Here is a 12,500-nt window from a genome sequence, read left to right as displayed (position 1 = left end):
CAGTCTATTGTTTAATTCTGTCCTGATGTAACAACACACATCCTCGAGCGTGGTTACTTTGAGGCACTTTGGCCGGTGTGGAGGTGACCCAGGTCAGGTGGATGGTTTTAGATGACCAAAATTACCTGTCCAAACTGCTGGACTGACCAGCGTCAGAGTAGGCTCGGCTTAGTCTGGAGCCACGCAGTAGCCGCACGGCGTCCTCACGGTACAGTGGGTACAAAGGGTTACCGCTGGTAACATGTCAGAGGTCAGAGGTCAGAGTGTATGAGCTTATGCAGTTTAGGGGGTCAGGGGGTCAAACTCCTAGTTACCTGTGAGGAGGCGGTTGGCTCGGAGACCGTGACCTCATCCGGACCATGTCTGATCGAGGGCTGTGATTGGACATCATCACCTGCTCTGGCACTGAAAGTGTAGAGCTGTGGAAGTCTCGACCATTCTGCCTGTAGTCTACAAACACAGAGGACGAGGGCGGGGCTTAAACAGACAGATACGTGATGAGCACTACACAAAGCTCATTTCACAAGACTCTGTCCATTCAGTTCATTTCTCTTGGTCTGATCAGGATGTGCAGTGCATGATGGGATATGGAGTTTACCTGATATCACCCCAATGCCGTCTTCACAGTCATAATCCGAAAACTCACTGTCACTGATCCTGTTCGACCCTTCAGAGAGGGATAAGAGGGGGAGACAGAGGGAGAGAGTTAATCCTTTAAGCAGCTCTCGATGTAATCCTCTACAGGGTTAGGGATTAATGGGACTCAGAGCCTTCACACAGAAACACTGAAGGTAGAACTCAAACTTTCTGTTCTCATGAGAACTCCCTGAAAACATCACATGTAGAGTTATTAAAAACCGCTTCAAGTGCTAGAAGCACCTCAAGAAGTCTTTGAAGGATCCCTTGAGCACTTATTAAGAACCTTCTTAAAAGCCCTGAACTAGCGTTAAGCTCCCAAAGAGCCCTTGTGTCACCTTGAACCCTTAAGGGTGCGGTCAGACTGGCAATCTGTACCGTGTCCATGCACGCTTCAACCCTAAAGTCCAGTTTGTTTGGTCAGAGTGAGCGCTCGGTTCGGCGCGGGGACACAACACGGACAGCTTTCATTTGGGGCATTACTCTTTTAAAAAATTCCTGTGAGTTGCCCCCTCCCATTATTGAAGTGAAATATCCGCCCTCGCCCTTGAGCAAGGCACCAAACCCCCACCAGCTCAGGGGGCACTTCCAGTGGGTGCAGACGTCCACAGGTCTTGTTTGTGCATGTGTGCGAGAAGCATGTCTGTTCCCTCTGGGATTAATGAAGGCTATAAAATAAAAATGAAACAAAGTGATGTTGAGTTTTATGGATGTTTCTGACATGACTCAAAATAAGTCACAAAGCAGCCGTCATGCTGTCTGCAGCCGTCATGCTCTCTGCAGCCGTCATGCTCTCTGCAGCCGTCATGCTGTCTGCAGCCGTCATGCTGTCTGCAGCCGTCATGCTGTCTGCAGCCGTCATGCTCTGTGCAGCCGTCATGCTGTCTGCAGCCGTCATGCTGTCTGCAGCTGTCATGCTGTCTGCAGCTGTCATGCTGTCTGCAGCTGTCATGCTGTCTGCAGCCGTCATGCTGTCTGCAGCTGTCATGCTGTCTGCAGCTGTCATGCTGTCTGCAGCCGTCATGCTGTCTGCAGCTGTCATGCTGTCTGCAGCCGTCATGCTGTCTGCAGCCGTCATGCTGTCTGCAGCCGTCATGCTGTCTGCAGCTGTCATGCTGTCTGCAGCCGTCATGCTGTCTGCAGCCGTCATGCTGTCTGCAGCCGTCATGCTGTCTGCAGCCGTCATGCTCTGTGCAGCTGTCATGCTGTCTGCAGCCGTCATGCTGTCTGCAGCCGTCATGCTGTCTGCAGCCGTCATGCTGTCTGCAGCCGTCATGCTCTGTGCAGCTGTCATGCTGTCTGCAGCCGTCATGCTGTCTGCAGCCGTCATGCTGTCTGCAGCTGTCATGCTGTCTGCAGCTGTCATGCTGTCTGCAGCCGTCATGCTGTCTGCAGCCGTCATGCTGTCTGCAGCCGTCATGCTGTCTGCAGCCGTCATGCTCTGTGCAGCTGTCATGCTGTCTGCAGCCGTCATGCTGTCTGCAGCCGTCATGCTGTCTGCAGCTGTCATGCTGTCTGCAGCTGTCATGCTGTCTGCAGCCGTCATGCTGTCTGCAGCTGTCATGCTGTCTGCAGCCGTCATGCTGTCTGCAGCCGTCATGCTGTCTGCAGCCGTCATGCTGTCTGCAGCTGTCATGCTGTCTGCAGCCGTCATGCTGTCTGCAGCCGTCATGCTGTCTGCAGCCGTCATGCTGTCTGCAGCCGTCATGCTCTGTGCAGCTGTCATGCTGTCTGCAGCCGTCATGCTGTCTGCAGCCGTCATGCTGTCTGCAGCCGTCATGCTGTCTGCAGCCGTCATGCTCTGTGCAGCTGTCATGCTGTCTGCAGCCGTCATGCTGTCTGCAGCCGTCATGCTGTCTGCAGCTGTCATGCTGTCTGCAGCTGTCATGCTGTCTGCAGCCGTCATGCTGTCTGCAGCCGTCATGCTGTCTGCAGCCGTCATGCTGTCTGCAGCCGTCATGCTCTGTGCAGCTGTCATGCTGTCTGCAGCCGTCATGCTGTCTGCAGCCGTCATGCTGTCTGCAGCCGTCATGCTGTCTGCAGCCGTCATGCTCTGTGCAGCTGTCATGCTGTCTGCAGCCGTCATGCTGTCTGCAGCCGTCATGCTGTCTGCAGCTGTCATGCTGTCTGCAGCCGTCATGCTGTCTGCAGCCGTCATGCTGTCTGCAGCCGTCATGCTCTGTGCAGCTGTCATGCTGTCTGCAGCCGTCATGCTGTCTGCAGCCGTCATGCTGTCTGCAGCTGTCATGCTGTCTGCAGCCGTCATGCTGTCTGCAGCCGTCATGCTGTCTGCAGCCGTCATGCTCTGTGCAGCTGTCATGCTGTCTGCAGCCGTCATGCTGTCTGCAGCCGTCATGCTGTCTGCAGCCGTCATGCTCTGTGCAGCTGTCATGCTCTCTGCAGCCGTCATGCTGTCTGCAGCCGTCATGCTGTCTGCAGCTGTCATGCTGTCTGCAGCTGTCATGCTCTCTGCAGCCGTCATGCTGTCTGCAGCTGTCATGCTGTCTGCAGCCGTCATGCTGTCTGCAGCTGTCATGCTGTCTGCAGCTGTCATGCTGTCTGCAGCTGTCATGCTCTCTGCAGCTGTCATGCTGTCTGCAGCCGTCATGCTGTCTGCAGCTGTCATGCTGTCTGCAGCCGTCATGCTGTCTGCAGCTGTCATGCTGTCTGCAGCCGTCATGCTGTCTGCAGCTGTCATGCTGTCTGCAGCTGTCATGCTGTCTGCAGCTGTCATGCTGTCTGCAGCTGTCATGCTGTCTGCAGCTGTCATGCTGTCTGCAGCCGTCATGCTGTCTGCAGCTGTCATGCTGTCTGCAGCTGTCATGCTGTCTGCAGCCGTCATGCTGTCTGCAGCTGTCATGCTGTCTGCAGCGTCATGCTGTCTGCAGCCGTCATGCTGTCTGCACAAGATGCTTGTGTTTCCGTCTGTTTGTAAACGGAGCTTTCCAATAACAAAAAGCATGTGCTATATGACGTCATTATGTTGTGCTCAGGCACAGTTAGTCCTGGTGCAGCGGGGGGGCAGTTTGCTTAAGTACAGCATGGTACGGATTGCCAGTGTGAACACGCTCACACACACACACACACACACACACACACACACACTCAGCTTCTTACCTGAGTTATAGCATTGACCTTTGTCTGGATAAGCATCGTGGAAGAGAAGCAAGAGAAAATAACAACAGATAAAAAAATGATGAACCAGATCATTAGATGAAATCAAACAACTTCTCCCTCACTACAATCCGAACCATATTTAGTAGAAGAAAAGAAGTGCGGGACAAATGAGTCTCAAAATGTTCCAAAAAGCTTCAATCACATGTCACAATAGTTGTTTTTATATATTGAACCCCCACCCCGTCATTTCTTCTGTATCTAATCATCTCTAAGTTTGAAACAGACGACCAGCTGACAGTTGTGTTCATTATTCACAATGTCCCGTTCATATATTCAATCCCAGTTTGTTCGGCCTTTTTCATGAAACAGTACGTTTGATAGTAGCTTTGATCCTCCGAGGAATAACTCTTAAAACATTTAGTGACTTGTCCCCCCGATAGTGAAGTGAGATATTCGCCCTTGTGCGTGTGCATGTGTGTGCGTCTCACTCTGCAGCCTCCTGCTGCTTGTTGGGTCCTCAGGCTGCAGTCCTCTCCTCTGCAGGTAGGGGGAGGCGTTGGGCAGTGGCAAGGAGGAAACATCATGGAGCTGCAGTTTGTACCAGTGAGGCTGATCGTCAATCAGAGCATGCTCCAACTCTATCAGCACCTACAGAGAGAGAGAGAGAGATGTTCTCTATGTGTTCTCTGTGTGTTCTCTGTGTGTTCTCACTGTGTTCTCTGTGTGTTCTCTGTGTATGTTCTCTGTGTGTTCTCTGTGTGTTCTCTGTGTATGTTCTCTGTGTGTTCTCTGTGTGTTCTCTGTGTATGTTCTCTGTGTGTTCTCTGTGTGTTCTCACTGTGTTCTCTGTGTGTTCTCACTGTGTTCTCTGTGTATGTTCTCTGTGTATGTTCTCTGTGTGTTCTCTGTGTATGTTCTCTGTGTGTTCTGTGTTCTCTGTGTTTTCTCTTTGTGTTCTCAATGTGTTCTCTGTGTGTTCTCTGTGTGTGTTCTCTTTGTGGTCTCTGTGTGTTCTCTTTGTGTTCTCAATGTGTTCTCTGTGTATGTTCTCTTTGTGTTCTCAATGTGTTCTCTGTGTGTTCTCTGTGTATGTTCTCTGTGTGTTCTCTGTGTGTTCTCTTTGTGTTCTCTGTGTATGTTCTCTGTGTGTTCTCTGTGTGTTCTCTTTGTGTTCTCTGTGTATGTTCTCTGTGTGTGTTCTCTGTGTATGTTCTCTGTGTATGTTCTCTGTGTGTTCTCTTTGTGTTCTCTTTGTGTTCTCAATGTGTTCTCTGTGTATGTTCTCTGTCTGTTCTCTGTGTATGTTCTCTGTGTATGTTCTCTGTCTGTTCTCTGTGTATGTTCTCTGTGTATGTTCTCTGTGTGTTCTCTTTGTGTTCTCTTTGTGTTCTCAATGTGTTCTCTGTGTATGTTCTCTGTGTATGTTCTGTGTCTGTTCTCTGTGTATGTTCTCTGTGTATGTTCTCTGTGTGTTCTCTGTGTGTTCTCAATGTGTTTTCTGTGTATGTTCTCTGTGTATGTTCTCTGTGTGTTCTCTGTGTATGTTCTCTGTGTATGTTCTCTGTGTGTTCTCTTTGTGTTCTCAATGTGTTCTCTGTGTATGTTCTGTGTGTTCTCTTTGTGTTCTCAATGTGTTCTCTGTGTATGTTCTCTGTGTGTTCTCTTTGTGTTCTCTTTGTGTTCTCTGTGTATGTTCTCTGTGTGTTCTGTGTTCTCTGTGTTTTCTCCTTGTGTTCTCAATGTGTTCTCTGTGTGTTCTCTGTGTGTGTTCTCTTTGTGGTCTCTGTGTGTTCTCTTTGTGTTCTCAATGTGTTCTCTGTGTGTTCTCTGTGTATGTTCTCTGTGTGTTCTCTGTGTGTTCTCTTTGTGTTCTCAATGTGTTCTCTGTGTATGTTCTCTGTGTGTTCTCTGTGTGTTCTCTTTGTGTTCTCTGTGTATGTTCTCTGTGTATGTTCTCTGTGTGTTCTCTGTGTATGTTCTCTGTGTATGTTCTCTGTGTGTTCTCTTTGTGTTCTCAATGTGTTTTCTGTGTATGTTCTCTGTGTGTTCTCTTTGTGTTCTCTGTGTGTTCCTGTATGTTCTCTGTATATTATCTGTGTTCTCTGTATGTTATGTCTTCTTTGTGTTCTCTGTGTATGTTCTCTGTGTATGTTCTCTGTGTATGTTCTCTGTGTGTTCTCTGTGTATGTTCTCTGTGTGTTCTCTGTGTGTTCTCTTTGTGTTCTCAATGTGTTCTCAATGTGTTCTCTGTGTATGTTCTCTGTGTGTTCTCTGTGTGTTCTCTGTGTGTTCTCTGTGTTCTCTTTGTGTTCTCAATGTGTTCTCTGTGTGTTCTCTTTGTGTTCTCTGTGTGTTCTCTTTGTGTTCTCAATGTGTTCTCTGTGTGTTCTCTGTGTGTGTTCTCTGTGTGTTCTCTGTATGTTCTCTGTGTATGTTCTCTGTGTATGTTCTCTGTCTGTTCTCTGTGTATGTTCTCTGTGTATGTTCTCTGTCTGTTCTCTGTGTATGTTCTCTGTGTATGTTCTCTGTGTGTTCTCTGTGTGTTCTCTGTGTGTTCTCAATGTGTTCTCTGTGTATGTTCTCTGTGTATGTTCTCTGTGTGTTCTCTGTGTATGTTCTCTGTGTATGTTCTCTGTGTGTTCTCTTTGTGTTCTCTGTGTATGTTCTGTGTGTTCTCTTTGTGTTCTCAATGTGTTCTCTGTGTATGTTCTCTGTGTGTTCTCTTTGTGTTCTCTTTGTGTTCTCTGTGTATGTTCTCTGTGTATGTTCTCTGTGTGTTCTCTGTGTATGTTCTCTGTGTGTTCTGTGTTCTCTGTGTTTTCTCTTTGTGTTCTCAATGTGTTCTCTGTGTGTTCTCTGTGTGTGTTCTTTTTGTGGTCTCTGTGTGTTCTCTTTGTGTTCTCAATGTGTTCTGTGTGTTCTCTGTGTATGTTCTCTGTGTGTTCTCTGTGTGTTCTCTTTGTGTTCTCTGTGTATGTTCTCTGTGTGTTCTCTGTGTGTTCTCTTTGTGTTCTCTGTGTATGTTCTCTGTGTATGTTCTCTGTGTGTTCTCTGTGTATGTTCTCTGTGTGTTCTCTTTGTGTTCTCTTTGTGTTCTCAATGTGTTCTCTGTGTATGTTCTCTGTGTGTTCTCTTTGTGTTCTCTGTGTGTTCCTGTATGTTCTCTGTATATTATCTGTGTTCTCTGTATGTTATGTCTTCTTTGTGTTCTCTGTATGTTCTCTGTGTGTTCTCTGTATGTTCTCTGTGTATACTCTATATGTTCTCTGTATGTTATTTCTATGTTCTCTGTATGTTCTCTTGTGTGTTTTCTGTATGTTCTCTGATATTCTGTGTTTTCTGTAGGTTCTGTGTTCTCTCTTTATGTTCTCTGTATATTATCTGTATGTTCTCTTCATGTTCTCTTTGTGTTCTTTCTGTGTGCGATGTGTGTGTTCTATGTGTTACCTGTGTATACTCTGTATGTTCTCTGTGTGTTCTCTATATGTTCTCTATATGTAGTTTATTTTTTCAGCCTGTATTGTAGAGGGAACAGAGGACAGAGACATGCAGGGGCGGAGCCTCAATACGTGGGGAAGCGTGCTGTGCCACTGCGCCACCGGCACCCCCTCTTTATGTACTCTTCATGTTCTCTGTATGTTCTCTGTGTCTTCTTTTTTTTATGTTACCTGTATGTTCTATGTTCTCTGTATGTTCTCTCTATCAATCAATCAATCAATCAATCAATCAATCTTTATTTGTATAGCATCAATTCATAACAGGTGTCATGGAGACACTTTACATAAAGCAGGTAAACATGCTCATTGTTCTCTGTATGTTCTCTGTGTGTTCTCTGTGTGTTCTCTCTGTGCTCTCTGTGTGTTCTCTGTATGTTTTCTCTTTATGTTCTCTGTGCATTCTTCGCATGTTCTTTTTCTGTTCTCTGTGTGTTCTCTGCATGTTCTCTGTATGTTCTCTGTGTGTTCTTTGTGTGTTCTCTCTTTACATTATGTATGTGTTCTCTGGGTGTTCCTTGTGTGTATTTTGTGGATGTTCACAGTATGGTGTTCTCACCTCTCCCATGAATTCGCTCTCTTCCTCACGGACTCTGGCCTGGTCCCAGACCGTCAGTTCTAACATCCTTTCCCTGAACTCCCGCTGATGGACTGGAGAGTACATGAAGGTCTGGTTCCATCGAGGTTCCATTGACTTTTTCACTGTCTTTGTTCTCCTTTTACTCTTATCACTGTGAGAAAAATAGTCAGAGTCTGGTAATACAGAACCAGACCAGGATAGGTTCACTGCTTTTCCAGTTACACAGACAATGAACCAGAGAACGCAGAGAGCCCAAAATATAGAACCAACTAAACCTCTGAGTGGTTCCTAACTCACCTTCTGTCTGGCAGGAAGTAGATCTTGACATAGGGGTTCCTTGGTCTGTTGTCCTCGCGGACAGGAAGTTCCTTTGCTCCAAGAACAGTGACGATCAGTTGATGACCGACTTTATCATACCACAGCTTCACCTAGGAGGTGGAGGTTCCAATCAGAACAGCAGTATGATGAGCCCCAGAGAACCATAAACCAGGGGCATTTCAATACAGCAGAACCTTCTAACCTTGTGGCAGAACTTTTAGGAATGGAACAGCAACAGAGAACAGTAGCTGTGCATCAGAAGAACCCCATAGAACATAGAAACAAACCTACACCACATACAACAAATGCACAGAGAACAGACTGATAGAACCCTCAAACAGCAGATGAAGGCACTGAAGGACTACCAGAACCATGTAGAGCATGAGCTGAAACATTCAGAACAGCAGCTGAGATTGATCCAACACCAGAAACTGTATCATAACAACTGACTAGCGCCACCTGCTGGCCTGCAGAGTTATGACCTCTAATCAATGCGCAGAATGCACATGGTGGTTGGCTGTAGTCTTTGTGCTGTGTTCTACTGCAACTTCTTGGCCAAGACAAAGGTGATTCTATAAGCGGCCTTTGTTGCCTCTAGTTCTTTGCTGTGTGTTCGGTGTGTCAGGGCCTTTAGGCAGGAACCGCACACATCTCTGGTCTTCCTATGTATACAAGAAAGCTTCAGGCAGGGACACAAGCAGTAAACTCCAACAGAGCAAACAGAGCAAGCATCAATAACAACAGCATGACATTAATTAAGTCAGAGTAGCAGAAAGGAGGAAGTGGGCTGGAGGAGGGAGCAGCTGGCAGAGGAGGCCGTCTGGAGCAGTTTAAATTAGGTAGCATAAGAACTATTTGGCCAATCGGATGATTTGAATCAAATCAGCTGGCCATCAGCTGATGAGGCTTGCTTGAGATCAGCTGTTACCGAACTCTGGCATGATAATATAGTGTGACTCCATGGCCTGCCTCAACTAACACTATGCTCAATTGATGTTAATAATACTTGACTTGTTACCTGGGCAGGGCTCTCACTAAACACAACTAGAACTAAAAGCAGAACGACAGACAGATATCTCACTCGTCCTTAAATCTACAGTTACCTGAATTCTGGGCACCAGAGTACGCCTGTTCACAGTCTGAAACAAGCATGTTACCATGGAAACACCTGTTAAAACAGAGCCGGCTGTTGGAAGTGCTTTGTGGTGGTGAAGTGCCTTCTGGGTAAACTTACAGAGACCTGTCCAGACAGAACGCCGGGGCTCATGGGAGAAGTGACAGAGATTGAAGGACCGACTTTCTGGGAGTCGAAGGAACTGGAACCTGAACACAGAACATGGAGAACATTTCTTATTCTACATCTGTAGTATTTTAAAGGTGTGTGAGGGGGCTGGTTTACAGGATCTACACACAGGGCCAGATTTACTAAGTTAGGTTTACTGAACGTGTGCGTGTTTTAAAACGTGTGCAAACTTGATACCAGCAGCAAAAAATGTGCAATCTGATGTGCTAACAGCGTGCAGAGAGGACTGAGTCTTTATATGAGCTACACGTACTGTTCCTTTAGCACGTTTGTATTAATGAATATGTAAAAGGAGGTGTTTCTGCCTCAGAGTGTCAAACACTGGGAGGAGAAAATGTAAAGAAGGTAAGTTAGTACACACAGTGTGATTTAGCAGGTAAAGACTGCTGTGTCTGAATTTAACAGCTTTAAAGAACTAATCCAGGAGACACAGTGAGACACACTGCAGGCTGCAGGTAGGAGGAGACACAGTGAGACACACTGCAGGCTGCAGGTAGGAGACACAGTGAGACACACTGCAGGCTGCAGGTAGGAGACACAGTGAGACACACTGCAGGCTGCAGGTAGGAGGAGACACAGTGAGACACACTGCAGGCTGCAGGTAGGAGACACAGTGAGACACACTGCAGGCTGCAGGTAGGAGGAGACACAGTGAGACACACTGCAGGCTGCAGGTAGGAGACACAGTGAGACACACTGCAGGCTGCAGGTAGGAGGAGACACAGTGAGACACACTGCAGGCTGCAGGTAGGAGGAGACACAGTGTGACACACTGCAGGCTGCAGGTAGGAGGAGACACAGTGAGACACACTGCAGGCTGCAGGTAGGAGGAGACACAGTGAGACACACTGCAGGTAGGAGGAGACACAGTGTGACACACTGCAGGCTGCAGGTAGGAGGAGACACAGTGAGACACACTGCAGGCTGCAGGTAGGAGGAGACACAGTGTGACACACTGCAGGCTGCAGGTAGGAGGAGACACAGTGAGACACACTGCAGGCTGCAGGTAGGAGGAGACACAGTGAGACACACTGCAGGCTGCAGGTAGGAGGAGACACAGTGAGACACACTGCAGGCTGCAGGTAGGAGACACAGTGAGACACACTGCAGGCTGCAGGTAGGAGGAGACACAGTGAGACACACTGCAGGCTGCAGGTAGGAAGAGACACAGTGAGACACACTGCAGGCTGCAGGTAGGAGGAGACACAGTGTGACACACTGCAGGCTGCAGGTAGGAGGAGACACAGTGAGACACACTGCAGGTAGGAGGAGACACAGTGAGACACACTGCAGGCTGCAGGTAGGAGGAGACACAGTGAGACACACTGCAGGCTGCAGGTAGGAGGAGACACAGTGTGACACACTGCAGGCTGCAGGTAGGAGGAGACACAGTGAGACACACTGCAGGCTGCAGGTAGGAGGAGACACAGTGAGACACACTGCAGGCTGCAGGTAGGAGGAGACACAGTGTGACACACTGCAGGCTGCAGGTAGGAGGAGACACAGTGAGACACACTGCAGGCTGCAGGTAGGAGGAGACACAGTGAGACACACTGCAGGCTGCAGGTAGGAGGAGACACAGTGAGACACACTGCAGGCTGCAGGTAGGAGGAGACACAGTGAGACACACTGCAGGCTGCAGGTAGGAGGAGACACAGTGTGACACACTGCAGGCTGCAGGTAGGAGGAGACACAGTGAGACACACTGCAGGCTGCAGGTAGGAGACACAGTGTGACACACTGCAGGCTGCAGGTAGGAGGAGACACAGTGAGACACACTGCAGGCTGCAGGTAGGAGGAGACACAGTGTGACACACTGCAGGCTGCAGGTAGGAGGAGACACAGTGAGACACACTGCAGGCTGCAGGTAGGAGGAGACACAGTGAGACACACTGCAGGCTGCAGGTAGGAGGAGACACAGTGTGACACACTGCAGGCTGCAGGTAGGAGGAGACACAGTGAGACACACTGCAGGTAGGAGGAGACACAGTGAGACACACTGCAGGCTGCAGGTAGGAGGAGACACAGTGTGACACACTGCAGGCTGCAGGTAGGAGGAGACACAGTGAGACACACTGCAGGCTGCAGGTAGGAGACACAGTGTGACACACTGCAGGCTGCAGGTAGGAGGAGACACAGTGAGACACACTGCAGGCTGCAGGTAGGAGGAGACACAGTGAGACACACTGCAGGCTGCAGGTAGGAGGAGACACAGTGAGACACACTGCAGGCTGCAGGTAGTAGGAGACACAGTGAGACACACTGCAGGCTGCAGGTAGGAGGAGACACAGTGAGACACACTGCAGGCTGCAGGTAGGAGGAGACACAGTGAGACACACTGCAGGCTGCAGGTAGGAGGAGACACAGTGAGACACACTGCAGGCTGCAGGTAGGAGGAGACACAGTGAGACACACTGCAGGCTGCAGGTAGGAGGAGACACAGTGAGACACACTGCAGGCTGCAGGTAGGAGGAGACACAGTGAGACACACTGCAGGCTGCAGGTAGGAGACACAGTGAGACACACTGCAGGCTGCAGGTAGGAGGAGACACAGTGAGACACACTGCAGGCTGCAGGTAGGAGGAGACACAGTGAGACACACTGCAGGCTGCAGGTAGGAGGAGACACAGTGTGACACACTGCAGGCTGCAGGTAGGAGGAGACACAGTGAGACACACTGCAGGCTGCAGGTAGGAGGAGACACAGTGAGACACACTGCAGGCTGCAGGTAGGAGGAGACACAGTGTGACACACTGCAGGCTGCAGGTAGGAGGAGACATAGGGAGGGACAATGGGATGATTTTATTTTGTATCTTGTTTCAATAATAGTTTAAAGAAACGTCCTGATTAAACTGTGAACATTCACAGCGTCTGTTCTAAAGAATTTACACATTGACATGATGTCGTCCTGTTTCCTTCTTCTCACCAACATCACATTTTCAACTGGACATTTCATTTTCTCTGCTTACGCGTCTCTGGTGCTTCTCCAGAGCGCGCTCGTCTCTTCACTCTACAGCCAGTAGAACCTGACAGACGCCTCCACAAGGTTTGC

The 12,500-nt window shown here is 48.8% G+C and overlaps 1 protein-coding gene across 1 annotated transcript in view; it reads right to left on the bottom strand.

The window, feature by feature from the left end:
• LOC306839909 (regulating synaptic membrane exocytosis protein 2-like) overlaps window positions 1–12,500 on the bottom strand; it is a 51,819-nt gene that overhangs the window by 33,929 nt on the left and 5,390 nt on the right. Inside the window, 9 exon segments of the mRNA XM_079368856.1 lie at window positions 126–233; window positions 315–450; window positions 599–667; window positions 3,754–3,777; window positions 4,242–4,401; window positions 7,807–7,978; window positions 8,125–8,255; window positions 9,249–9,284; window positions 9,380–9,468. Of these exon segments, the coding sequence (XP_079224982.1) occupies window positions 126–233; window positions 315–450; window positions 599–667; window positions 3,754–3,777; window positions 4,242–4,401; window positions 7,807–7,978; window positions 8,125–8,255; window positions 9,249–9,284; window positions 9,380–9,468 (925 nt within the window).

Source organism: Symphodus melops, assembly GCF_947650265.1.
Source record: "Symphodus melops genome assembly, chromosome: 18".
Lineage (NCBI taxonomy): Eukaryota > Metazoa > Chordata > Actinopteri > Labriformes > Labridae > Symphodus > Symphodus melops.
The sequence above is the reverse complement of the archived record's forward strand: the minus strand, read 5'-3'. Positions and strand labels throughout refer to the sequence as shown.